The sequence below is a fragment of the Lonchura striata genome, chromosome Z (assembly GCF_046129695.1).
Source record: "Lonchura striata isolate bLonStr1 chromosome Z, bLonStr1.mat, whole genome shotgun sequence".
Taxonomy (NCBI): domain Eukaryota; kingdom Metazoa; phylum Chordata; class Aves; order Passeriformes; family Estrildidae; genus Lonchura; species Lonchura striata.
The window spans coordinates 53,014,275-53,041,295 of NC_134642.1; the positions used below are offsets into that span (position 1 = coordinate 53,014,275).

The 27,021-nt window shown below is 42.0% G+C and overlaps 1 protein-coding gene across 3 annotated transcripts in view; it reads left to right on the forward strand.

Annotated features, from left to right (window-relative positions):
- The first annotated feature begins 18,449 nt into the window (after positions 1-18,449).
- The window catches only part of CHD1 (chromodomain helicase DNA binding protein 1), a 54,937-nt gene continuing 46,365 nt past the window's right edge, over positions 18,450-27,021 (forward strand). For 2 of the 3 annotated variants that reach the window (XM_021546224.2, XM_021546226.3), the window contains exons 1-2: positions 18,450-18,803; positions 20,565-20,772. In XM_021546224.2, the coding sequence (XP_021401899.2) occupies positions 20,720-20,772 (53 nt within the window). In that variant the 5' untranslated portion in view covers positions 18,450-18,803; positions 20,565-20,719. Of the gene's footprint in view, positions 18,804-18,965; positions 18,986-20,564; positions 20,773-27,021 lie in introns of those variants that run through there. The other variant, XM_077790208.1, reaches the window with a different exon arrangement.

Consider the following 27,021-nt stretch of genomic DNA (forward strand, 5'->3'; position numbering starts at 1 on the left):
TAGCAATAGCATGCACCAAAGTGCTCTGCACCAAAGGCATTCTATATCTTGAAGCACTCTTTCTCACTAGTCTTTACATTTCTCTTATTTTTGGATCTCAGAGATAAAATTTAGTAATATACAGCCTAAATAAGTAGCTTTCTCCCTTTGATTATGCACTTGTTTAATGTCAGCATAGATTTTAAATGATTTATCAAACTCTTTGGTAAACAATATTAAATAAAAATAAACTAAAGATAGCCCTCATTCCTATTCTACACTCCCTTCATATTTAAAATTGTGAAAATATTTTCCTGTCTGGTATCAGCAAAGTTAAAGTTAAAAGCACTATTTGACTTCTATTTCCATGTATTTTTAAACAGAAATTGCCATGTTATCTTGATCTATGACTTCTTCTTTCTACAATTAAAACTCAGAAGTTTGTCTGTTTCAAATTCAATAATTGAATTTAGCTTTTCTGTAAGTTTTGATATTGAAAATAAGGAGGGAGGGAAAAGCAAAATCTCTGTATTTTAAGTCCGCGTTTATAGAAAGATGTGGTAGGACTTGTAGCATATGAAAGTATCTTCAATCAACAACAAAAAATGAAAGCAGCATTTCATGTGACCAACTCAGTTGAGGTGGTAATTTGAAGAAGGTCCCACAAGACAACCACCCAAGTAATGACAATTATGTCAATATGGCTACATGCCAATCTACAAATTTTATTAACAAACCTATTATACTTCTATGCTTTGCTCACGCAGCAGTTATATAACACTCATTGGCTAACTGGCTGCAATTACACGTACATGTTACTTGTTGATTGGCTATCATGCTGCAAGTGCTTGGTCAGGGTTTGCTAACGTAGTGGTTCTCATATCCTGCATAGTGTTTAGCTTTGTACTTGTACAATGGTTCATTTTTCCTTATTCTGCTTGTTCGAGGACCGTCCAAGATTGTTAAGTAACTCTGTAATCTGCAAACCAGGGTTATCCAGTCCCTGCAAAGTAAGAGCATGTCCCTGTTCTGCAAGAAATTACTCTACAGTAATTTAATTTGAACACTTTTATTACGTTTCCAATACTAGTGAGAATCATCACGAGTCTATGGACTGATCAGGAGAACTAACTGACCACTAGAGATTTATTTGGAAGGCACATGGTATGGTTCATTGTTTTGGGTATATTATTATATTCCCCATGCCTTTAATGAAAAAAAACCAAAAAAACAAACAAACAAAAAAAAACACAAACAAACAAACAACAACAACAAAAAAAAACAAAACAAACAACAAAAAAAAACCAAAACCCAACCCAAAAGTTACATCAATAGTGAAGTTTTTGGTGTTGGAAGTTTTTTTCTTTTTTAAATGGATATTCTAAAAATCATAGATGTATTTTTGCAGCAGGATTTCTAATTTATGTATATGAGATGTATTTTAAACTAAAAAGTTAGATTAAGACTCCCCAGATACACACACTTGTCTTGGATTGAAAAGACAAGTGTCCGCTAAGGAAGGCAGGAGCCCCCCCTGAGATGGAAAACGTAAATCCCCTCCCCCCTAATTGTTATAATTTTGGAATTAAGGGGCCTCTCAGGCAAAGATATGGGAGCAAGAATAACAGTATAACAATTCTTTATTTGATGCTGTTGAGTCAGAGACAAGACGGAATGACTCCAATCATCAGAAGACAAAAAAGAGAGTGTTTATTAAGAAACAGCAAGTCCTTTTATAATCTGACTTGCTAAGGTGAAACCTAATTGGTCTCAAAGTAAAAACCTTTCACACTATCGGTGAACTATGAGTAGCACATTCTGGAGAATTTTATCTATAAACAACATCAACAGAAAGAGAGATAATAATTGTTTTCATTCTTTCTCTCTAAGTTTCCCAGGCCTAAGGCCTGGAAGAATCCCTTCAACTGAACTGAGAGTCTTGGTAATTCCCCTTTTTTCTTTCAAGAGGGAGGTGGCATTTGTAGTCCTCTACAGGAAAGAAAACAAACACAGCTCAAGAAGTTTATCAATTGTCAATGAAAACCTCAATCAGACATTTAATCAGAATGGTAGAAGGGATCTCTAACTTATATTAAATTCCAAGAAATCAGTTACCAACTCTAGTATAGTAACAAACTATTGTCAGTCTGCCAAAGGACTGGCAGCCCAACTTGCCAAAACCCATTTCCCAGCATGAGCAGATGCCCACATTGCAGAAAAGAAGATATTAGTAAACACGTGCACATACCCAAATCAGCCAAATTTGGCAAGGTGTGTAACATCTGTTTGCCACAGCTGCAAAGCCTTTAAGCCTCTGGGATTTATCCCAGCCACTAAGGTACAGCAGGTCAAGCCTTGGTAGGCATTAATTGAAATTGCTTTTTGCAGGGTGTGTGCACTTTGATAGAAGCATTGTTTCAGGCTTTTGGCCCATGAATTCATGTCCTGAATGAATGAAGCAGAATTGACCAAATTCAGAAACACTTGAGGAAAATGCTGGAAAGCCATGGCAACAGTCTTTAATACAACCAGGCCGAGCCTAACTTGTAACCTTCCAGTGCTCTGAGCCATCTATGACTCATCCTTCCATCCTTTTGTTAGGAATGAAACACTTGACTCAGCCAATTTATCAAGCACCAATTCAATTTATTAATTAATATGGTAACATATGAGCAAAGACAGCAGTGGGTACAGTGGTGAGGGTTTTCCCCTCTGACTGCACAACAGTGGTTGGGCTTGATGATATTTATCGATCATATTCATGCATATTCATAATCTTTTCCTAGTTTCTACATAAGCTTCCAACAGTTTGCATTTCTACCTTTAACATCACAATTCTATTCCCCAGGGTCATAAATCTATGATGGTGATGTTTAGTTCATTTCCAGTTTCTATACCCTATTGTGTATACCCCAGGATGTGTGTCCAGAGGGTGGAGTCCAACTTCTGTTTTCTGGGATCATTAATCTATGGTAGTGATGTCCAGCTTCCCCTTTCAATGTCACTAATCAGCAATCTTGATGTCCATCTTCCTTCTCCAGGAGCTTGAGATAGGGTCACTTCCCTTCCTGTTTAAATCCTTTGTACATTCTAAAGCTACAGTTTAAAATCCTTAGTACTCAGCAACATTCTAAAATTATAATTCAAAAGTTCTTATTACAGAACAACTTAAGACTTATAATTGTTATTTACACACTAAAGATTGGTTCAAAAGCCTTCTTTCATGCTTTCCTCAGTTGTTTATTAGAACTCATCTTCATAGCTATCCCATGGCCGTGTTCCATATATTTCATAGCCACAGCTACGCAGGTTGCTTTTATTTACCTGACATGAAACACAACTTTGTATTTCACAGGATGGACTCCCTGTCAGAATGCTTCCTCCTCCCCCTCCTCACTCCCTCCAGGACCACTAGTCCATGTTGGCAAATGGAAAGGAGAGGTTTTCCCAGGAATATGAAATTCCATCCTGGATTTGGAGCTCTTGGTACAGCCCATGCCTGCCCAGGACAAACGGGAGATTCTCCGTCTCTCCCGTACCACCCTCCCCCACGATACAATTGACTTTCAAACGGCTCCCGGATTTGTGGCACCACCACCATCCCCCCCGGGCATGAGAACAGAGCCAGCATTTGTGGAGCCCGCCCCTCCTCCCCCATAGATATATATGACCGCGGGGGCGAGATGCCCGAAGCCCCGGCGGGAGCCCCAGGGAGCAAGAGGAAGCCCACAACAAGAAGGTGCTGGTCCCAGAAAAATGCTGTCCCCCAGAACGTCACTGTGTTAAAGAGTTCAGGCACCGGCTATGACCTGCCGAGCGGCGCCGGCGCTGCAGAACAGGTTGGCGTTTCCTTTAGCCACCCCAGCCTCCGTCTCCGAGGAGCACAGCTTGGGGCAGTCTGGAAGAAGCGGGGGCAGGAGCAGAAGGGGGCCTGGTTGCAGGCTCCGAAGCAGATGGCAAAGCAGACAGTGCAGCTGCTGGAGGCGCAGCGGCGGGCAGCGGCACGGGGAGGCTGATTGGCGGGGGGGCCACAGATGCACGACGAAGCGCCGTGGCAGTTTCTCTTGGTCCTGGCAGGGGCGGCACTGGCGGCGGTGGTCGGCTCAGGGCCGGCCGAAACAAAGGAACACCGGCTGGTCCTTCTCTGGAGCGGGGCTGGGCTCCGACGGCGGCCACAGCAGGGCAGGTTCCGGCAGGGGCGAGCCCACCAAGTCCTTGCGGAGCAGGGAATGCCGGAAATGCTAGCGAGTGCAAAGGCACAGCTGCTGCCTCTCGCCGCGCGGGGAGAGCTGGAGCCACTGGAAATGATCGGGACACAGTCCCGGAGCCATCGCAGGCAAAAAACAGATGACATTCTGTGCCACTTTGTTGAGTCAGGGACAGGACGGAATGAAACCAATGATCAGAAGGCGAAAAAGAGCGTTTATTAAGAAACAGCAAGTCCTTTTATAATCTGACTTGATAAGAGATTCACACTCTTGGTGAACTATAAGCAGCACACCCTGGAGAATCATATCTATAAACAACATGAGCAGACAAAGAGATAATAATTGTTTTCATTCTTTCTGAGTTTCCCAGGCTCTGAAGCCTTGAAGAATCTCTTGAACTGAACTGAGAGTCTCGACATTTATTAGGGAAGAAAAAAAAAAATAAACCAACAAAACAATGTAGTAATACAAAACAGCACAGACAGAGTCAGAATACAACCAGACACCCTGTGGGTCAGGTTATTGGTAGCAGTCCAATTGAAATGGTGGCTGCAGTCTTCCTGGAGGGACAGATGTGTTCTGTTGAAGCAGTGATCTATTTGAAGAGCGTAGTCTTCCTCTGAAGATCCAGTGGTGGTGTAGATGGGCCTGGTCTTCCTCTGGGAATTCAGTGTAAAAGGCAGCTACCCCTCTGGGAATCCAGTAGAAAAGGCTGCCTGTGTTTTTCCAAACTTCTGATTATATCCAGTTAGGAATGCTTGACTCCTGCCTCTACACAGAGCATCTCCCAATAAGATCAGTGAGACTCAATGGCTCATAAACAGAAGGTATCTCCCCAGAAGGAGGCTTGGTTACAGAAGAGATATAGAAAACCGCCCCAAAAAAACCAGAAGATACCTGCTCCACTGTTGTGGCGCGGCATGCGCTCCTCTCGCCGCGGCACTCCAAGCCGTGCCAGGCTGGGCGGTGAGGGAAGAGAACGGGCGGCCGCTTCCCCCTGCAAGCTCTGCAGTTCAGTTCGTGGCGCGCGGGGACAGACGAAGGCGGCACGGGACTTGGGGGGTGAATGGGATGGTTTTATTCAGTGAGCCCCAAGACCCCCTCGGGGGTGGGAGGAGAGGTTTTATACAGAACTCAGGAGGATGGGTGTAGGAACAGCAACCAATGAGGGAATAGCAGGGGAGGAGTTTAGGGCAGAACTAACATCTGGAAGCTGAGGAGGGGGCTAGAATGAATGACAGGGAAGGTTCTAGGGAAAGGGGCAGGGAAAGGGAGGATTGACCACTTGGAGATGGGGGGGGGTTAGGGGAGAGCTAGGGAAGACTGACACTGGGGAGAGGAGGAGATTGGGGGGTTGGGGGGGGGGGAAACAGATATTAAACAAATATTAAATGAAAGAAAAACACACCACCGCATCTCCCTCTTTTCTTTTACAAAAGGAAGGAGAATTCTGTGGTTTAAGCAAATTAATATAACATAAAATTATATGATAACTTTGTAAATTACTTAAAGGACATGAAAGACACATTACTGCATTTATAGGGCAGGAAGAGTAGTAACATCCTAAATCAGACATAAGACTGTACAAAACTTGCTGTTTTGCTGCTCTGAGTAAAAATCTAGAATAATGCAAATAATTGAAATAATTGAAATATAATTGAAATCAGATAAAGACTAGGTGATTGAAATAGAATGAAATAGTTAACAGAAATTAAACTAAAAAATTGAATTAGAATTATTAAAATCACAACTATCTAATTTAAATAAAATAATTAAATGGAATTATTGGAATTAAATACAATAAAAGATCAACTAAATAAACTAATACATTTTTAAACCTCGCAGCAATGCAGCAAGCCTGAAGTGATACACTAGTTGTGTGATTCCTGTAGCAATAATGGTTAAAAACACAGCCTTTAAGTCAAAAAATATTAGAAAAGACTGAATTAATTATAATTATAACAAAACAACTTAATATAAAATCAAATTGTAACATTACATATTATTAAAAAAAAACATAAGTTGAAAGACATCAAAAAATGATAAACTAATTGTGATTATAACATATGAAACATATAAAAACTTCATCTGGAATATATAAAATTGTCCTAAACGAAAGTCCAAATTAAGGGTACAAAGCACAGCAGGATTTGTGACTTCATCTGATTTAGAATTTGCTTCGTTACGGCGCTTGCGATGTTCAGCTTCTTAAATTCTTAAAGCAGAGTCAGCGGATAACGGTGCTTGTCTTAAAGCAGAGTCAGCGGATAGCGATGTGGTTTGTTCAATTTCAATGTTTGTTTGCGAGGTGGGCATAATATCTTGAGTATTAATTAACTGGGATGATATTTCTTTCTATAAAATATAACTCAACAAATAGATTATTCAAAAAATAATTAAAAGCAAAAAGAGGAATTCGTAGTTAAATAAAAAGGAGTATTGGGTAGGGTACATTAAGGAATAGGATAGGGGAATCAGACAATCACTTAATTAGTGATTGCCATGATTAACAGGGGGTATCGGTAAGGGGTGGACCGGGGCGCCGCCATTTTAGGGGGAAGACAAAATGACGGATCCCCAGTCCCGGGTTTCGGCTCCATTTCCTTGGAAGAAGATCCCTCCTGACCTTCCCCCCGGAGGAAGAGCCAGAAGAAGGATTGGGGAATATCCAACCCCGCCTCCCCACAATAGGGACTAGCCTCGTGCAGGGACGGTGCAGGGCTATTGGGGGAGAAATGGGACTGGCGGAAAACCAGGGGTGGAAAAGAAGGGTCAAGGCAGGAAAATGGGTCCTGAGCGGCGTGGCCAGCGCCATCTTGGGAGGGGGTGCCGGGCACACTGCACTTGGCCTGAGCAGTGTCCGGCAGGGCACTTGGGGCAGCTCGGCCACAGCAATCCCCAAGGGAGGATAGGAAAGGGTTTTAGGAAAGTCTGAGGGGATGGGGATATAGGGAGCTTCACAGAAGCAAAAAAGGGGAAATTTATAGGAGGGGGGGGGGCCCAACGCAGCTGGATGTCGGCGCAATGCGTGGGTGTAAAGGGCCCCTTTCAACAACTCTCCTATAGCTAACGTGTCGCCCTCTTAGCTGTTCCCTACTGGTGTCTTTTCTACGCCCTCCGTCCAGCCCAGAATGGGGAGGGGAGGATAGAGAAGACAACATTTTCGAGGAGAAGAAAAAGCGATCCAATCTAGGTCCCCACAGAAGACTAGGCGAAGAATAGCACTCAGTGCTAGCTTCCCCCAGAAAAGGAAAACCCACCCGCCTGCCAGGGACATGCAAGGCTACAGCCCCAGTCTGGGCGCAGACGGGGGTTAAAATGCAAAAAAAAAAAGTGGCAGACCCAGCCGCCCGTCGGGGCGATCCCCACCCCGTGTAGCCTACCTTACCTTGCAGGCTCGGACGGAGATGGCTTGAATCTTCTCTTCGACTCGATGGAAAAGTCGCGCTAAAAACTGGGGATGTTCCTTCCCGGTTTTGGCCCTTCCGGAGGCCTGGGTGTTCCCGTTAAACCAAGACTTGTCCCCGAAGCCTTGGTTTCGGCCACTATCAGCCTCCGGTGGTCTCACTGCAGATGCTGACCGAGGAATGAACCTCTTCTCGGTCAGCCTTTCTTCAGGCTCCCCCGAGCCGCTGCCAAAACTGCCCTCTGTGTCCTCGGGTAAGTCTGCCCGCCAAAAAGCTCTGCAGCCCAGCTGCCCGTGCAGCGCGGCTGCTCCAGGGTGGGTATATGGCGAGAACAAAGAGGGTCCCGGAGCCTCAATCTTTTTCGCTCGGCGCTCAGCTCCTCATAGCATGGGGCAGAGCTTTTACGGCCGTAGATTTTCCTCTTCCCTCCTTCTTCTTCTGTGAGGCGGGCGTCCCCACGAATTTGCCCGTTTTTTTTACAAGACGAAGGAGGGAACCATCCTCTACTACCATATGTTGTGGCGCGGCATGCGCTCCTCTCACCACGGCACTCCGAGCCGTGCCAGGCTGGGCGGTGAGGGAAGAGAACGGGCGGCCGCTTCCCCCTGCAAGCTCTGCAGTTCAGTTTGTGGCGCGCGGGGACAGACGAAGGCGGCACGGGACTTGGGGGGTGAACGGGATGGTTTTATTCAGTGAGCCCCAAGGCCCCCTCGGGGGCGGGAGCAGAGGTTTTATACAGAACTCAGGAGGATGGGTGTAGGAACAGCAACCAATGAGGGAATAGCAGGGGAGGAGTTTAGGGCAGAACTAACATCTGGAAGCTGAGGAGGGGGCTAGAATGAATGACAGGGAAGGTTCCAGGGAAAGGGGCAGGGAAAGGGAGGATTGACCACTTGGAGATGAGGGGGGGGTTAGGGGAGAGCTAGGGAAGACTGACACTGGGGAGAGGAGGAGATTGGGGGGTTGGGGGGGGGGGGAAACAGATATTAAACAAATATTAAATGAAAGAAAAACACACCACCGCACTCCACAGATAGGAATAGAATACACACATCCATTTCCAACCTAAGACACACTTGATTGGACACTTTCTGAATTTTAAGTTATTTCCTTACATTTTTTAAGAGCCTCTTAAAGACAGTCCTGTTGCAGTTTGAATTTATTTTATTGATTCCTTGTTAAGTAGCTGATCCTGTTGTACCCCCATGTTTTCCTTGAGTTGGTTTACCCCTGGGTTTTACCCTCCTTCAAAACTGTCCCTCATGCCATTCCCTGCCTCTTGTTCCAGCTTTCTCTGCCTATTAAGGCAACCCAGCTCTTGATTCCGGAACCTTCTCTGCCACTTAAGCCTCAGGCCAATCCCTGTCTGCAACACCCCTTTGGAATTCCCCTACTCCTCAAAAGCCCCATTGGCCCATGTGACCCATCCTCTCCACCCTCCTACTCCAAATGGCCCCAGATACTTGATGTAATCCCCTCAACTCTGAAAGAGTGAAACATTTCTAGTCTAGCAGGCTAGAAATCCATTTGGATTTAGGGGAAATGTGCCACTTTGAGCTTGATAGCTCAAGTAAAATATGCTGTTTAGTCTGGAAGCTCTGCAGCACTAGTAAAACTGCCCCACTTGTGGAGAAAGAATGTGAATTTCCAAGCGAAGAGATAAGAGGTGAGAGATAAGAGCTGCGATGTTCCTGGAACCTTGAAGCAGACAGGGCAGAGTGACCCAGGAGTTCTTTCTGTACTTTCTGATAAAAAAACTAGCTACAAGTGTAACTAGCTCAAGTGTAACTCAAAATCAGTAGAATGAATATGGATGAACCTATTGTGAAATTCTATGCATAGGTAAACTAGTAAGGGGTAATAAAAAAGGATCTTTGAAGGGGAATGATTCCCTACATGCGTCCAGTGCTGTAATAAACATACCATTCGCTACAAATCTTTATAGGAATTGTGGGGTTTTGGTTTTTCCTCTGTGTTTCAACTCCTCCCCTGAGGATTCCCTACTGGTTAGCTGTTTGTGTCAACTCCCTGACTTGTATCTATACAAAATCCCTTGGAAAACACATCTAAGGGCTTTTTGTCCTACTACTTTCACCTGGAATAAACCATTCCTTGTGGAACCTCAAGACAGAGAGCCTACTCCTTTCTCCTCTGCCTGGTCCCTGTCATGGCTTGCATCTGGCACCTGAGAGCAAGTGGCTCTAAAGGATCTGCCTCTTGTAAATCTTCATATTGAGGCAGTTCCCCACTCCTGGTGTGACAACGGAGTTCTAAGAGCTAGCCTGGGTTTGGGCAATCACTTCACAGTCCCACATTAAAATTATCTTAAAGTGACCAGCTCTGGGGGGGAGCCTGAGGGGTCGCGCACACCACCGCTGCTCCCTTTGGCGATGCAGAGGAGGAGGTAGTCAGTTTTGCTGTGCAGCAGAACTGGGGCTTCCGTCCTCACGGGCGTGCCTAGGAAGACACTTCTTGGCTCGTTGGCTAGGGTTTTTACTCAGGGTTGGCTCTACTTAAATTATGGTGACGCTCCGGATACGATCCGATCCGTAGTGCTGGTAGGATAGAAGGACTCCTTCCTGATCGTCAAAGTCAATTTGTTGTTCAAGTCTTAAGTTGACTCATCATCTTCAGAGGTTTTTTGGAGTTTTTGATCACTGTCCTTAATTTGCATATCCCTGGAAGTGTTCTGGTCGCCATTTTGTGGAGCAGCAGAGGCAATACCCAATAATCGCAACAGGGATGACAGGTACAGTGAATAGGCACAACATGGAGAGATATAAGGGAGACATCAATGGGGTTTAACAAGTAATAACAGTCTTAATTAACACATTTAACCTTAAATTCCTTAACTTCCTTCAACTAATGAACTTATTCATAACACATATCACGGAATGTTCTCAATTCAGAAGTACAGAATGGCCAAATACAGTCCTGCCAAGTATTCATTTCCTGTGATGCTTTTCTTTAACAAACAATATTATTGCATCTTCCTGCTTCATAATAATTTACTAAGTTGATGAAAGTCTCTGAGTTACAGCAGTGCTTTTACTTCCAATCTCCGCTTAAAGGGCCATTGAAAATTGATCATTGAACAATTGAAAGATCAACTAGAGGTCCTGTTATTCTGTGTGCTGCCACTGTGCTAATCTGAAGCCCCCTGGCTTCACCTGCCTGGCAGAGGCACGGTCAGCTGTGGTCACTGCCTGTATCTCAAGGAGAGTCAGGGAGCAGCTAAAACAGAGCGCTACGCTATCTGTCTTGTATGGAGGAGAGGCAGCGTCCAAGGAGCTAATAAGGGAGTTGATTCAAGGCTGGGGAAACAGTTTCAGGTTTAATCTAGGCTCCGGAGAGCTCCGAATTACAAAGTATCCAACAGCCAAAAGCACCTTCGAGGCTTTCACAACATCTAAAAAACCGGGGTGGTAACACGGGGAAGGGAACGCCCATTGACCATGTGGGGATTTGGGGGGGTGGAAGGCGAAAGGATAGACAGATGCAAAAACAAGTGGAAGAAACTTAAGGGAGGGACCCTGAGCCCTCATCCAATCCCTCAACGCACAGGGTAGAAGATTCTGGAAGAATTGGATGGGGTGTCGAGTGATGGACAAGGTACCAGGGAGGGGAGAGGGGAGTGACTAAGCATTTTCAAGGAGATTGGCATTGAGGGAACGGCAGGAAAACTTGGGGTAGAGCCACTGGGAGAAGATGGGGGGTGAAGGGGCAAACCGTTACAGAACTGTTACAGAAATATAAAACCACAATACAACAGCACGCCTAATTTGAGAAGTCCAGGATCTAATGTGCCAGTATCCTAACATATACGTTTACCTACGTTATCTTGAATATCACCTTAAAAGCAAGCTTATGTCCAGCCTTACAGTAGGAGAGGTACAGGTTGTATTTGCAGTCAGCTCCATAACTTGTTTTTTCTGCTGCTACAAGACCTTTTGCATTTTACACATACAAATTCAAGCACAACTTCCTGCAATGCAACACAGTGTTCTTAATTCCAGTCATCATATCCTTCATTCTTGCTATACTTGTAAAGCAATTTGTAAGGACTTTCTCGGGAAACAGACAAGCATCTCAGTAAATTGCTTTGTCAGAGGGATCAAAACGAAAAGAAAATTGCTAAATCTCTTCTGCATAACTCACATCTTTGTGAAAGCATAATTCATGGCTCTCCATGGGACAAAGACCAGTCCTGAATTCTGTCTCCCAACCTGTACTTGGAAAGACTATCCACTTCCAGCACAAACACTATACACTTCCTATGAGACTCAGGATACCAGGATGCATACCCAGCTAATGTCAGCCACCAGAAAAAAACATCTTATTCTTAGAATTATGGAGTACCAGCTCTCAAAAAAAAATAAACAGCTCAAACGGAGGTAAAACACGAAACCATTTGGAGACTCTGGATATCTCATATTGGTGAAAGTGACTTGGTCTGTTGCCGCATTGGGTCTACAGTGCAAGATTATGATCATTGCAGTGGACTTTAAGGACAACCTCTCTGAGGAGCAGCCATGTGCCTATACGTAGTTCCAGCCAGCTCAAATGGACATAGCTGAGCCCTGCAGTCAAAGTGGTAGCAACTCTTGGAAAACTGATTTAAGAAATGGTAAAAAATGCTGCACAACAGTTGAGAGAGGGGAGTGAGAAATATGTGAAACCAAGATCAGAGAACAAGGGGACAAGGTACTGCAGGCACTGGTCAAACAATTTCCCTACAGCGCATGCTGGAGCAAGTTTATCTTAATGGAACTGTGGCCCACATACAAACCATGTTGAAGCAATTTGTGAAGAACTGTATCCCACAGAAAGGACCCACCTGGGTATACTAGAAGAGTGTGATAAGGAAAAAGGGGCAGAGAGGAGCTGTTATGGGTTGATCCCAGCAGCCATTTCCTGTGTTCTGGCACCATTCAGGGAGAGAAGTCAGGATTGAAGGACTGAAGTTGAGCCTGAGAAAAAGAAGGAGGATGAAGAGAAGGCAGTATAGATATTTTGTATTTGTTTTCCACCATCCAGCTCTATTTTAATTGGCAATAAATTAAATTATTTCTCCCATGTCCGGGCTGTTTCTGCTGTGATGTTACTTAGTAGGTTTTCTCTCTGTCTTTATCTTGACCCATGAATTTAATCTAAATTTCTCCCCATCCTGCTGATGTTCAGGAATGAGAAAGCAGCTCTGTGTGTGTCTGGCAGGCAGCCAAAGTCAACCTACCATGTGTAGTGGAATTAGTCACAAAGAAGAAACAGAAAAGTCAGATAAAAGGATTCAGTTTCATTGACAGACAAGCTATAAGGACAAAAATAACCTGATCACTTGAAAATACAGACTGTAGCAGAATCAAAGAAGAAAATGTTAAAACTCACATTAGAATTTCTTGTTGCTCATTACACCTTCTAAGAAAGTCTATGACACTTTCTAACTTTACAGTTCACAACTCCCAAGAACTCACATAACTTTAACTTTTTTGCTCCTGCCCACACATACAGCTTCATATTTTCTAGCACATGATGTAAACCCTCTTTTGTACTTCCTTGCCTCATATGATTGGACAATGGAGTCTTACATGCTAGTCTGACAGCAAACGTATTCCTCTTACATTCCTTTAAGCTTTAGGGTTGACTTAGATCTCTTCCGCCTCAAGAAATAAATCCCTGTCTTTAAGGTGTTTCTTCCTACTAAACTGAGTTCTCAGCTCTACTTCTAAGTGGAATCATTAGCTTCTGTAATATTTTGGAATAATTAAGGCTTGGTATCAATAATTTTGGAAAGAATTTTTATCCAATCTTGTTGGTAAGACCTGGAGACAAGTCTAATGTATTTTAATACATTAATGATCTGTCTTAGACAAGACTTCAGGAATCTGAGGTCCCATTGCCCTTCTTTTATTTACATTAGCAGTAAATGAATGATGTAATTAGTTTAAAAATCAACCCTGAGAAAATAGATACATAGACACTGTTATGTCTTTAATGTCTTGCTGCTAAGTACATGCCGTTAACACTTCATAGACATTTTTTTCTTCTGATGCTGTTGTATCCTTTTAATTCTAATTTACTTTGTCCTGCAGGAATATTTTGAGGATTAAATTCTGAATAACAGTACAAACACTTTGAAGTAATAAATATATTCTGCATTTTTGCGACTCTTCTCAGCTTCAAAATCACTGCTTTCCATCACTCACTATAGCAAAGAAACAGTTGGTTTTGTTGTACAGAGCAATATAGTGCAGGTCTTTTCTAAACACCCCTTCATGTTTTATATGTTATATGGTTAAGTACAGAAGCATGATTCCTCTTTCAGACAGTGCTCCTGCTTATCCTTTATTTAGTAACTGGAATAAACTGTTAACGTATGATTCTTTCAAATTATTTAGTCTTATTTTCCTAACAGCATTAGGATTAAGTAACAAACCTTAGCTTTGAGCTGAAATCTGCACACTCTAAAAGCTCTACTCAGAGAGACTCAGAAACTGAAAACTGTTACTCTTTATAAACTTATTATAGCTGTAAATACTGAAGTACCAAAAGATTATTCATTAGTATAACTTCTAGCATGACCTACCCATTATACTGCCACAACTCAGAGGTTGGTCCAGTTGGTCCAGTTAGAGAATTGCATTACTCCAGTACACAGGGCATAGTTCTCAAGGTTTTGGCCAAATGTAACCAATATACTAGCATAAAATATGTTCATTTGTTAGAACTGATGCCTAAGAGTGGCATTCCTGTAGCAGAGAGGATGCTCCGAACATCTGCATTTGTAAACACTTGTAGTGTAAGATCTGTCAGATTGGAATATGAGCAGGGGAAGCTTGTGACTGAAATAGGAATGCAAATAAAATTTCCAGGTGTAAATATAGTGTTATATATAGTAGCATATATTTATGCCATTTTATCCTTCTTAACTTCCAGTAAATTAGAAAAAATAAGGCTACAGTGACGTACTACAAAAAATTGGCATTTTGTGCATAAGGCTACAAAACAATGCTTATCAAATGAAAAACAGGTTAACGTATTGTCACAGAGGAGGGCCTGCAGCACAAGAAGTGCCTTATGGTGGGAGCTCATTAAACAAGATGCATATTCCATCAGACCTACCCAATATAGTGCCTTTTGCTGTGACATTCTACCTGTCAAGTGTACCTGATCAACACTCTACAAACCAGGCCAGCTGGCCAGCCACGTGAATTCAGGAAGACATGAATGAGACTTCTAGAAATTTATGATACACCACCAAGAAAACAAGGAAATCAAGAAAGGTGACAGATATAAAAGACTTGGATGATATAATTGTTGCAAACCCTGAAAAAGGCAGTCTGCCCTAGAAATGGTATAACAGTTCTCTAAAGGAGAGTTATAGCATATTAAACCTACCAATATGTAGAACCTGACATATTTTGTTTGTTAATATCTAAGGTTAATATCTAAGAAAAGAAAAAAAGTATACTTTACACTCAATTTATAATTTTGTTAGCTAAACATTGAGAAGAAAACAGTAACAGACATAATGCTTATTTGACACCTAACATATACACCCTGCAGCTGCTTTTGGAGAGAATTAATGCTTCCAGCAAATCTGTGGTAACTTAGGCCAAACAAAACAGTATTTTAAAGAAAAGTGTGAACTTTTCTCAGCTGTCCTGATGCAAATTAACTTTAAAGGCTCATTATAACCATATAAATACCCCTGGTTTTATTACTCATTTCAGCTTTTCAGCACGATGTTCAGCCAATGCAGAGATAATATATTTCTGTAGAGGTCCAATTGTGTACACATACTCTGTTCAGACAAGGCAGTAATCTGTTAAAACTGTAGTTGATTGCAATGTGCAGTTTTAAGTGAAGCCTTAGTCATGCTTATCCAGTGACCAGTTTGTTGTTCAATTTAATTAAATTAATATAGTTAAGAAATTTTATGCATACATTTTTACCAGCCAAAGGTGTTATTTTTAACTTGAAAATAATTTAAATAATGTACACTTTTTTTTTAGGAATCATGTAAATAATGTAAGAAATTTATAATTAAATAATTAAAAAGCCTTATGCTTGGTTGGTCATACTTAACCAACGTATCTAAACTATCACTATTTCTTTTTTCTTCCATAATTCCACTTTCTGTGCACTGCAGTTACCTGCACTTTAAGTATTGGCAGATAACTGACATTTAACTCTAACAAGACTTTGCATCTTGCATAAACTTGTTTTGGAATAACCACTTCTGCCCAACTGTTTGTGAAGACCTAAGCAAATCACAGATCTAAACTAAACTGATTTATAACAAGAGTAATCTGAAAGTGGCCCACAGACTAAACTGATAAAAAATTCAGACTAGCTTTTTCCCCCTGATCTGAAGGAATTGGTTAAAGATGCAATATGAAGAAGTTCTAGCATGAGAGAAAAGTCCTTCTCTCACATGGAAGGACAGTGTGAATAGTGTCTCCAGACACTATTTTGGCAAATTTTAAGCACTCTAAGTAACAACTGCTGCTACTATCACAATACACAGGGATCACAGCATGTGCAGCTGCATGGTGACCTGGTTTAGACACTTAAGTAGCTAGTTTTTGGCTCTCATAGCAGATGAAGTTGGTATCACAGCAGTTCTAACTCCGGTTATTTAAACCATTGTGAAAACAGACCTTCAAAATGGATTTCCAAGGCTGCGAGCTGATAAATTCTACTAAACAAATCTAGGTAAAGAAAACTGAAAAATCCAAGATTATTAAGTAAAATACAACCAAACATGAAGGTGTGCTAATTTTGGCTGGGATAAAAATTAGTTTTCTTCATAATAGCTGAAAAGAGGCTATGTTTTGGATTTTTGCTGTGTGAAAAATGCATATTTTATGATTGGTTTTACGCAAATGTTACAATGAATATTATATGTGTAATGTTAGAAAGTTATGCTGTATTAATTATCTTAAGTAGTGTGTTAAATACAGTTTTAAGTTAGAACATAATTATAACATAAATAGAAACTCTGCAATGTAGGATTTTTTTACTAGCTCAAGCAATAATTAAATAATCAAGAAATTCTTTGCATAGAGATGGCAGTGATGGGGCCCATAAAGAATTACTCCCTCCTTATCAGAAAAGACAAACATTCTTCCACTTCTCTCTGTCTTTATGGAACCACCAGGATTAAGGGGAAGAAGTTGACAAAAACCAGAAAAATTCTTAATTTGCAAGGAATGTATGCCTCATGTATGAGATATATGAATATGCAACAGGCTATTGCTTTTAAGGTTCTTCCTTTGTTCACAAGGCATGCTTGTTGTGGCTTAAGTGCCCGAGAGCATCTGGACATCCATAAGTCTTTGCTTTTTATTCTCTTGTAATTGTCCTAACTCTAAATTTTTATTACTCTAATTGTATTACTGTTTTTATAACCTTTTTATTATTATTAAACTTTTAAAATTTTAAAAACCAAGTAATTGGTGTTTTTCACATGCTGGAAACAGTGTTGATAAAACAAGTATGTTTTAATTACTTCTGATCCGGGCTTATGCAGAGTCAGAGCTTTTCCTGCTCCTCATCCCATCCCACCAATGAGGAGGCTGGAGGTGTGCAAGGAGTTGGAAGCTAGGATAGTTTAGCCCAAATGACCACAGGGATGTTTCAGACCGTATGGCATCATGGCATCATGCTCAGTATATAAACTGAGGGGGAAAGAAAGATGGTGGATATATGATAGAGCGCTGCTCCCCTAGGGATGGCTGAACAGCCACCTGCCCATGGGAAGGGGTTAGGTATTTTTTTAAATTTACTTTAATTTAAAAGTTATTTTTATTTTGACACTCTTCAATTTAAACTTGAGTCCCATTGCTCTTTGCAATATCACAAAATATTCTCCATTAAGATGACTTGGGCAAACTTCAGTGCTTCAGTAAGGAACATAGCACAATTATCCCTTTGTTGTAAACTTTAAAGCTGTTTTCTTGTCCAAGCAATTCCTAAATGCATCTTTCTTAACTCCAGAGGGAAATCTTTTTCTCTGTCATTCATCACTGAAATTTCGTGGTAATCGCCACGAAAAGTGAGTGTATATGAGAACTGTGAGAACTGAGTGTATATGCCTCATCTGGCCTCTGCAGCTCCTTATTGTTAAGTGTGACATGCAACATCACATCATACTTGGTGCACTCAAGGTTCCTTGGTAGGCTCCAGGAGACCTAACCAACTCAGCTGCAGGGTGGTGTGTACATCAGCTGTCCCACACATCACTGAGCACCAAGGCAGCCAGCATTGCTCACCCTGAAAGAGCAACCATGTGTGTTGTTTTTTCGGGGTTGGGTTGTTCGGTGTTTTCCAATAACGACCACGCATCTCATTACACCATGCTGATGGGCTGGCAAGGAGCGGGCGTAGATATTTGGATCAAGGAGGAAGCCAGCTCCCTGCCAGGGAACAGTCCAAACCTCCCTAAGCACGCTTCAGCACCGCTTGTGACCGCGTGAAGTGAGAAACGCGGTGCGTTTTTCGTCAGGCCGTGATTTTACACCGAAAACCGCAAACAAAACGCTTGCGCCGCGCAGCGCAGTATCAGGCGGCCCCCTCCCGGCTGCGGCCGCGGCACTCAGCTCATGGCGCCCATCGGGCAGCGCCCTGCGCTCGCACACCGGATGGGAGCTTTCCCAGCGCTAGGCAGAAGGGAGGTAAGTCCAGATGGCGGGCGGGAGCTGCGGCGACCCCAGCAGCTCCCAGAGCGACCGCACGGCTTCCGCCGCGCTGTCCGAGGCCGGCGGCGGAGCTGCTGCTCGTCGCCTCCGCCCGAGGCTCCTCCTTCCGCTACCGGTCGGTCCCAGGGCGCAGGGCTGACATCACGCCCGGGGTTTCCTTCCGACCGAGGGAGGGGGAGGCTGAGCGGAGCGGCGGCGTGATGGCGGCGGTTGCTCGGACTTAGGAGTCGGCGGCAGAGCGGACCTGAGCCTACTCCGGTTCTCCCTGCGGCCCTCCCAGCGTGGTCCTGACCCCATTGTTCGAGCGACAGAGCGAGCGACCCCGCGGCGCGGGCAGCGCGGAGCCGGCAAGAGCAGCGGCGGCCTCCCGGGCCCGGCCGTGGCCGCGGGAGCCGCCCGCGTCTCAGGGCTGCGGTACGAGCAGCAGTACGCCTCGCGGGGCGCATCGAGGCCTCAGGCCTTGAGGGGGCCCGGGGAGGGTTGGGCCGGCCGGGCCCCACACACGCCAGGTAGGCAAAGGCCGCCATGCCTCTCTTCGCCGGCCGGGAGCTGTGTAGCTGCCGGAGATGAAAGCCAGAGGGGGGCGGGCGGTGCGGAGGAAATGCAGCCCCGCTGCCGGTCCCGAGGGCGGTCGATGCCGTGCGCTGGGCTGGCTTGTCGGACCCTCTGCCTGTTCTCCGCCGAGAGGGAGGTATCCTGCGGGACTGAGATGAGCAGTGCGGTCGAGCTGCTGCCCGCGCGCTCCTGCGGGGGGAGCCAGTGCGGAGCCGTCTGGGGGCCCGACAGCGGCTCCGCTCCGGGCCGTGGGGGGCGCCGGGGGAAGCGATCGTGGAGGGCGGCGGTGGTGGCCTTGGAAGCGCTGCCAGAGAGCGGCGCCCGTGGAGGCCGCGCGGTTTGCGGTGCAAGCGGGTGGCGCTGCACGAGCTCCCTGTGGGCGGGCAGCGAGAGAGCGGCGCGGGCGGTAGAGGATGAGAGTCGGGACCGGATCGGCCCGGAGCAGAGAGCGGGCAGCGGGGAGAAAGTTTTGCTGTCGCCCGCGGTGTTTCCTGGGTACCCTAGGCGCGGCGGTTCGTGCCGTCGCAGGATCGCCCGGCGCTTCAGTACTTCCCCGCGGGCTCCCCAGTCGCGCTTCGCGGCCCCGCTGTGGCGGCGGGGCTCCTCCTGATCGCTCTCTCGTTCCTCATTGCCATTGTTCGCGGTCCGGAGTAGCCCGGCGGTGGGAGCGCAGGGCAGTGCCCTCCCCAGAGCGAGAGTTTCTTCACCAGTGCCTCGATTGGCTCGGGTTGGGCCGTGGCTTGCTTTTGGGGAGCACCCTGGGGCAGGCAAGACCCTAATCTCCTTCACACCACTAATTCCTTGAGGGCGCGAGTTCATCTGATCCCTTGAGTTTATACTTGCAGCCCATTTACCGTGACCTTAAACTTTCTCTGGATGCTTCAAATACTGACTGCATAGTAATCAGGACTAGGGACTGATATATGTGGAATAATGATCATTCCATCTCTGGGATCGTGCTGGTTGGATTTAGTGGGAGCCCGTGTACAGTCTTCCTGCTGCTGCCCACAACTCTTAAGTGGGTAGCATTAAGTGTGTTCTTGGAAATGCTTGCACTATATTTTGGGTATGAAATACATTTTACTGAGAAGATCTTGGCAGAACATTAATCTTCAAGTAGGCATTTTTTCTTTACTATTTAGATCTCTTTTGTCCTGAATTCAATACTATGCTCAAAGTTAGGACACAACTTCTTGTGCAGAAAGGAAACTGTTCTCACCCTGCAGTACTAATGAAAATGTAATTGCTGTAATTTTTCCTATTCTGGAGTTAGTAGTTCAGCAGAAGTTGCCATCTTTAGAGCACCATCCATGAAAAGTTGCATAAAGAAGTATGGCAAAAAGAAGTGTATGTTGGAACCCTGTTGCAGTCAAACAAAAAGCAAGATAGTTTTCCCCTTTTTTTTGTGCATTTTATATAGATCTTCCAGTTTTAAAAAAATTATTTATATGAAGACCTGTTGTTCTCTGGACATTATTTTTTGTTGTTTTCACAGACAGCAGGAAATATTTTTTTCTCAGAAAAGGAAATGGTAATAAAATGATCAGCCATGAACAGGTAACACACACACAAAAAAAAAGAAAATTTTGAGTTACAAACATGATATCAAACATACCCCCTTTCACTCTTAGTGGAAAAAAAAAGTTTATTTTTAGTATGTCTTCAACTGCAAACATACATTAAAATTATGTTAATGTGTTCCTTACCTATTTTAGGTATTGGGAAAAATCTTGAATACCCGCCGAGAGCACTAAAGCAAACACATACAGTGTTTGGAAAACATACAGAGTAGCAAGAAGTGGATTCCTGATATCTCCCTTGTACCTTGCGTGGACTTCTATTTATTTTTTTAAACTTTTTAATTTTTACAATGAATGGGCATAGTGATGAAGAAAGTGTAGGAAACAGTAGTGGAGAGTCAAGGTAAGCACTTGTTTATTTCAGTTATTCTTGGCTATATATTTTTTAATATTTTGTGTACTAAAATTAAGTTATATCTGAACTGAATGCTGAAATGTGGTTTGCAGGCAGATCATAGGAAGACTGGTTTTGCTTTCTTACAGGTGCTTAATCTGCTTGTTACGTTCACATTATTTCAGCTAAGAATGGGAGTGATCATGTACATGTCTTACATAATAACGCTGAAGTGGTATTAAAGCCATGTTGGCATCCAGCAGCATAGTATCTCTTTTGAGGGGAAAAAAAGTGCTTGAAAAAACAAATTCAAACAAATTCAAACACATTGAATTAAAGTGTTAAAGCTGTCCTCTATGAATGTGCAAGGCACACATGCATAATATATGTTGTATAAAACCCTAATCGTTTTTTTTTTTAGTTAGTTTTTTGTATTTATATTTTATAAAAGATATAATATTTATACTTATACATATGCATTTCTATTTATTTTAGTTGGTTGGTTTTTTTTTTTGGTCATTCTTGAGAGCTGTCAGACTTGTGTAGCTGAAAGTGTTAACTTTGTTTTTGGAAGTGAAAGGACTGTTGTCCAGCTGTGCTCTTAACTAAAAAGAAACCCAAAATCAGTACTCTAATGTGAAATTACAGTCTTGGTTCAAATGTTTGGAAGAGCCTGATTAGAATGTCTTTGTGTCCATGCAGGGTGACAGCCAGTTGTAGGGGATGGAATTAAGTTCATTTACTAGAACAGTTCCAAGTTCAAAAAGACTCTCCTGCACTACAAAGTTTAGATTTCTAAAACTGGAAATATGATAAACCTAGAGGTTTAAAAATCAACTTACCAATAAAAGGTGAGCATTAGACTAAGAGGTAGTTTGTGACTGTGCTGTTTTTCTGCCCCTCTTCCTGTCAGATTACAGCCTGTTCAACTGGTTAGCTAATTCTGTCAGTCAGAGGGCCATAAAGAAAACTACATTCTGCAGACTATGAAACTTCCAGCTGGGTAGAGAGAGATCGGAATTATTGCCTCAAGAGAAGAAATGCAAGAAGAACATATAAGTGCCAGCTAATCAGCCAGCGTGTGCTGGCCATCAAACTTCTACAGTGTATGATGGACTGGGAAGACAGGGAAGAGAGAATTGTTTAGGTGGCCCTGGGTACAGATCACAAGGAAATTTATGAACAGTGAAACTAAAGAGACTTTTATAATTCTTGTGTATTTTTATGTCAAGCTTCCTATTATATGCAGAAGTTTTCCTAGAAAGACAGTAGATTTTCAATTTTGTGAATAATTTGTAAGCTCTAACACATAGTAATTTTTGAAGATTTCTGCTTCCTATAAAGTTGATACTGTCACAGTTAAGAATCAAGTTTGAAGTCTTTTCTGGGGTAAAATATTGCTTGTTACTTCAAAAAAAAGGGAAAACAAAACCTTCCAAAGAGCATGAACCTACCTGGGACAAGTTATTATGTGAATTTGCTTACTACTTGAAAGAAGCCACCTTGCTAAAGATCTATGGAGAAACTATTTTGTATTGAACTGTGATTGCCCATAACTATCTGTATATCAAAGTTATTTAAAAGCTGTAGCAGTTCATAAGACTAAAGCAATTAAATGTCATAAAGTTCCCATGAATTAAATGAAAAACATGTATCAGGAGAATGCACAGTACTCAAAACTTCATATTTGACTGGAAAGTGAGACTTTATTCTTCATCTTAAATGTCCTTCTGAGCACATCTTAAAACTTAGAAAAATTTTTAAATCAACTGTTTTTCTTAGGCTTATGTTGCTTGATAAGCCCATAGTCTAATTCACAAGCAGGCCTTGGAAAGTTTATTTTCATGTTCATTATCAGAAAGCTGTTTGTGTAAGTGAAGCAAGAAAACTTGGCATTTTAAATGATGGAACTCTCTTTTGTCTAACCTAGTTCCATTATTAAAATAATGCAGAATATTTTTATATTACTTATCCTTGGGTTATAGCTGAGTTTTTTACTTTAATATGTAGGTTACCAGTACTCTAGATGATTTTCGCTCTGAGGTGAGTACCTTAGCAAGCTGCAGCTGTAGACAGATACTTACTGTAACTTGGAATGTGTTGTTGTAATTATTCTTCAAATCTGGATGTGTGAATTTTAGAGAATGGAGATAGAAATTGGCAGCAGAATATGTTTACTAAGCTTATAGTGATCCCAGAATGCTAGGGATGGAAATGAAGTAAGTGAAGAAAGTAATTGAGAACTGCTACTGGGAGTAAATTGCAAAGAAGATCAAATTGAAGGATTAGTAGGAAGCAAAAGAGATGAAGATGAGTACAGTGTTCATCTAAGCAGCAGAATTAATGTTAAGTAGTAGAACTCTGAAAATTTGTGTCAGTTTGTGAATTTGATACTTCAGTAGCGCAGCAAGGCAGTTCACTTGCCTTTGGTGTATGGTGTCAACTTCCATTCCTCTCATTCTGGAGTGATTATAAATACAGCCTGATGTAGCAGAGCCACCATCATTACTTCAGAAACTTAAGCAATTGGTCATGGCTGGTTTTACAAAAATACAGCAGCACATGGTGTTTTATGGAAACACCACAACTTAAAAAAGTTGTTGAAAGTTTGTAGTATTCTCAGCAGTAGGAAAGCTAGAGAAGGGGCTGATCATAAACCTTTGACTTAATAGACTGTGGTAAGGGATTGTAGCTTGCCTTTATTCACTGTGTTAGGGTTTGTTTTTTTCTAAAGAAGAATGAACAGTTTGTCACACTGCTTCATACCTTTCCAGCATTGTATCTATTCATCTGTCTGATAGATCACTAGAAAACTTTCCCTGGTTGCAGATGTTGGTCCTGAAGTTCTGTTTTGCTGCAAGTGGAAAAGTGCATGGCCACATGATTTGGACTTTTCTTGCCTATTTCAGCCTCTGAAGCTCTAAATTAGTACTAGAACTGAACATGATGGAATTATTGTAAACATTGTTAACTAGTCTTGTTGCTTGGTGTTCAAGTTCCTGCCCAGTAATCACAGTGGAGTCTACTTTCCAGTTTCTTATTTACTAGAAATAACTATTCTATAATGTTTTTATGTAGCTCAAGGTAAAATATCAGATATTATTCATCTGGATAGCAAGTGAGTGTAGACACAAAGACTTACTAAGCAGTATGCTGAGAAGCTTACTCAAGCAGAGCATCTTTGTATAGTGTTCTTGACAGCATTCAGTACAATTCATCATCGAAAATCTAATGTGAATACGTACATTTGAGTTACATAGCAATAAGAAAGCTTAATCAGCAAGGAAGGACAGTTGTACCTGAACTGCAAGACAAGTGCCAGGTAGAACAAGGACTGCAGCAGTGAAATGTTGGCACTATTTGAATAACAATCTGATTGTGTATCTCTTTGCTCTTGCATTTCCTGTCTCTGTGCTCTTCTTTCTGCAGAACAAGGCATAGAGGACTTGAGCATACCTTTCTTTCCTAGGTAAAAAGGCATGCGCTCAGTGTTGCTTGAGTGGAAGGTAGCTGACCATTTTTGCAGGAAGCAGAAAGCAGCTGCTTACACCAAAGACTTCTACAAGTCTTTATACACTTGAAAGTTGATGTTAAAAGAAGATAGGAATTTCAGTGGGTTTAATTTGTTTTGTGGATTGTAATCTGTGGACCACATAATTAAGTAAAGAGTAAAGACTTGATCAACAGGCTTCAATTTACTATCTAAATGCATACCTTCCATAGAAAGTAAAGAGGATTTGCTTAAAGCTGCGACTTTAGGTTCTCGCTTTCATGAAATCTAAGTGGGAGTTAAAATAGAAATTGACCAAGGATATTTGCAGAATTACTTGAATACAGAATTGCATGCACTGGCATCCTTTTAGTAGGAGTTTAATAGATGACATAAATAAAAATGCGTGTATACAGCAAGAGAGAGCATGTATGTAAAACTATATATTTCAGTACATACATACTGCATAGGAATTCTCAGATCAACAAAAGTACCTGAATGGTAAAGAAGACTGTTGGTAGCATGTACTGTAAACAGGTAGTAGATAAAGCAAGCTCTTTGTAGTATTTTTCTCCTTAATTAACAAATTGTTATTTTATCAGAAACAATCTCTTACAGAATTAAACATACTAAAGCATGATAAGGTATCCAAATCAGAGTTAAAAGCATCTTTTCACTTTTTGGAAGAATTCAGAGAGATCATGTATCCAAACCCGAGTTGTTTTTTGTTTGTTTGTTTTTCCCTGGAAACCTTCCCAACTAAAAGAAAAAATTAAAAATTTGTCATCTGGCTCTTGATCTGCGTGTGATCTTAAGTTTGGTTTTGGAACTCCTGCTGAGTTTATCCCTGTTTTTTGTCTAACCCAACTGGATGTCACATACCTGTACCACATATTTTAAGTTAAATTTCTTTATTCTGAGAGTTTCAAGATTTTAGCTAATGGAAACTTTTCATGTTCCTCAAGACAAAGTGAAGTGTTGTGGTACTGGCAGTATATACATCAGACCTGTCCAGATGGTGTCCTTTGGCTGCTTCAACTGTTTTCTTTGGTTGGTTGGCTTTTTGTTTGTTTGTTTGGGGTTTTTAAGGTTTGTTTTTGTTTGCTTGTTTATTAAATTCAATGTAATACTTTCTTGCTGGTAGTTAAGGAGCTTCTGGTAAAGATACTGTGTTGCTGCGGGATCCATCTGTGTGTTGAAGGTTTCTCAGATTACATAAGAAAGTAGTAGACCCTTGAGTAATCACTGATACCTCCTGACTGTGAAAGGTTCTTTGTGCTCTTAAGATGTGTGACTTGCACCTTTCTAATAAAGACTTGAAATGTAGTTCATACGGTCATGAAAGTTGGTAGGTAATCAGTTTAATTTTGATAACGTCGCTTTGCTTACAGTAGTAGCAGCAAATAATTAGTCTGCAGTACAGGAAACACAATGTGTTAGACCATACCAGGAAAATTAAATTCAGTTCATACTCTATAATAGCTGAGGATAGGAAATAACATTTGAAATAACATAACAATTTGATACTCTTTGTGCCCTCTGTTCTTTGCTGGCAGTGATGAGTAAGATCATGCCACCTTATGCATTGTAATTAAGTTAAATAGTAAAAATTTCTGGAAGAAATAAAGCTAGAAAAGCTATTTACTTAGCATTTGCCTATAAAAACTTACTTGTGATTTTGTGAGTTTGGCATTAAGTGTCTGTTACTTCTGCACATTTTGAATGGGTTCTTCATATTCCTTTGCTTTTCTTCCTTCAGCTTGTTTTTAAAAACCCAACAACCAAGCATCAAAGGAGACAGTCAATTGTCATCTCAGATCTAAGTTTCAAAGACTCTGCAGAGAGTAATCTCTATTTTTTAGTGTATTGAACTTTAATTTGCTTAAATTGTTACTGTGTCTTACTTGCCTTGCAAGAGAAGATCGCTAAGGTTAACATCGTCTAATGAATGCACTGGAAATCAGTGATGTTAAATTAGCTGTTCTTAGATCAGTTATTGTCCTGGACAGGAATATAAATTTTCTATCAGCTCTTTCACAAGGTGACTTGTTTAGCTTTCCATTTTAGGATTTGTGTTCCTAGTGCCTAGTTTCTCATTGTATGATCCTCTCAGGGGCACTTTGTTCTAATGTTCTAAAGGATAGGTGAAGCTGAACTTAAGGCAGCTAAACTAAGAGCTGTGTGGTAGGATACTTGCTTTAAGCCTGTCATTTCTCCAAAGTGTTCCCCAGTTTCATTGCATAGATATTTATTTGGGGGAGTTGGGAAAAAAAATTATATTTGTTTTAACCTGTTACCTGCTTTGTACCTTCTTTAACCTATGTTGCTTTTCTTTCAAGGAGTTCACAAATAAATACTGCATTCAAGCATAGATTTGAACATGGAGGGAGTACCCAGAGAGAGTATTCATTTAAAAACAACAGAAAAATTCTTTCAGGGTGTATCTAAATTCCATACCAAATCAGATTTGACATCTGCTGCTGTAGAGATGGAGCTATCAAGGGCTAGAGGAAAGAGATTTCTTAAGTGCATATCCTGGAAAGTGTTCTTTCTAGACTTTACACCTCATTTGTCAACATACATTAAACTATTTTTTCATGTAGAACTTCCATCCTGACACCCGCTCTTCATTTTCAGTATATGCTATTGTCCTGCTACTGGAAGTTACTGCTGACTGCTAAGTTTTTCATTGTTGCTGGGGTTTGTTTGCACAGTAAAGAAATTGTCTCACTTCAGCAGTATCAAGGAGATTATTAGTGCTTTATCCA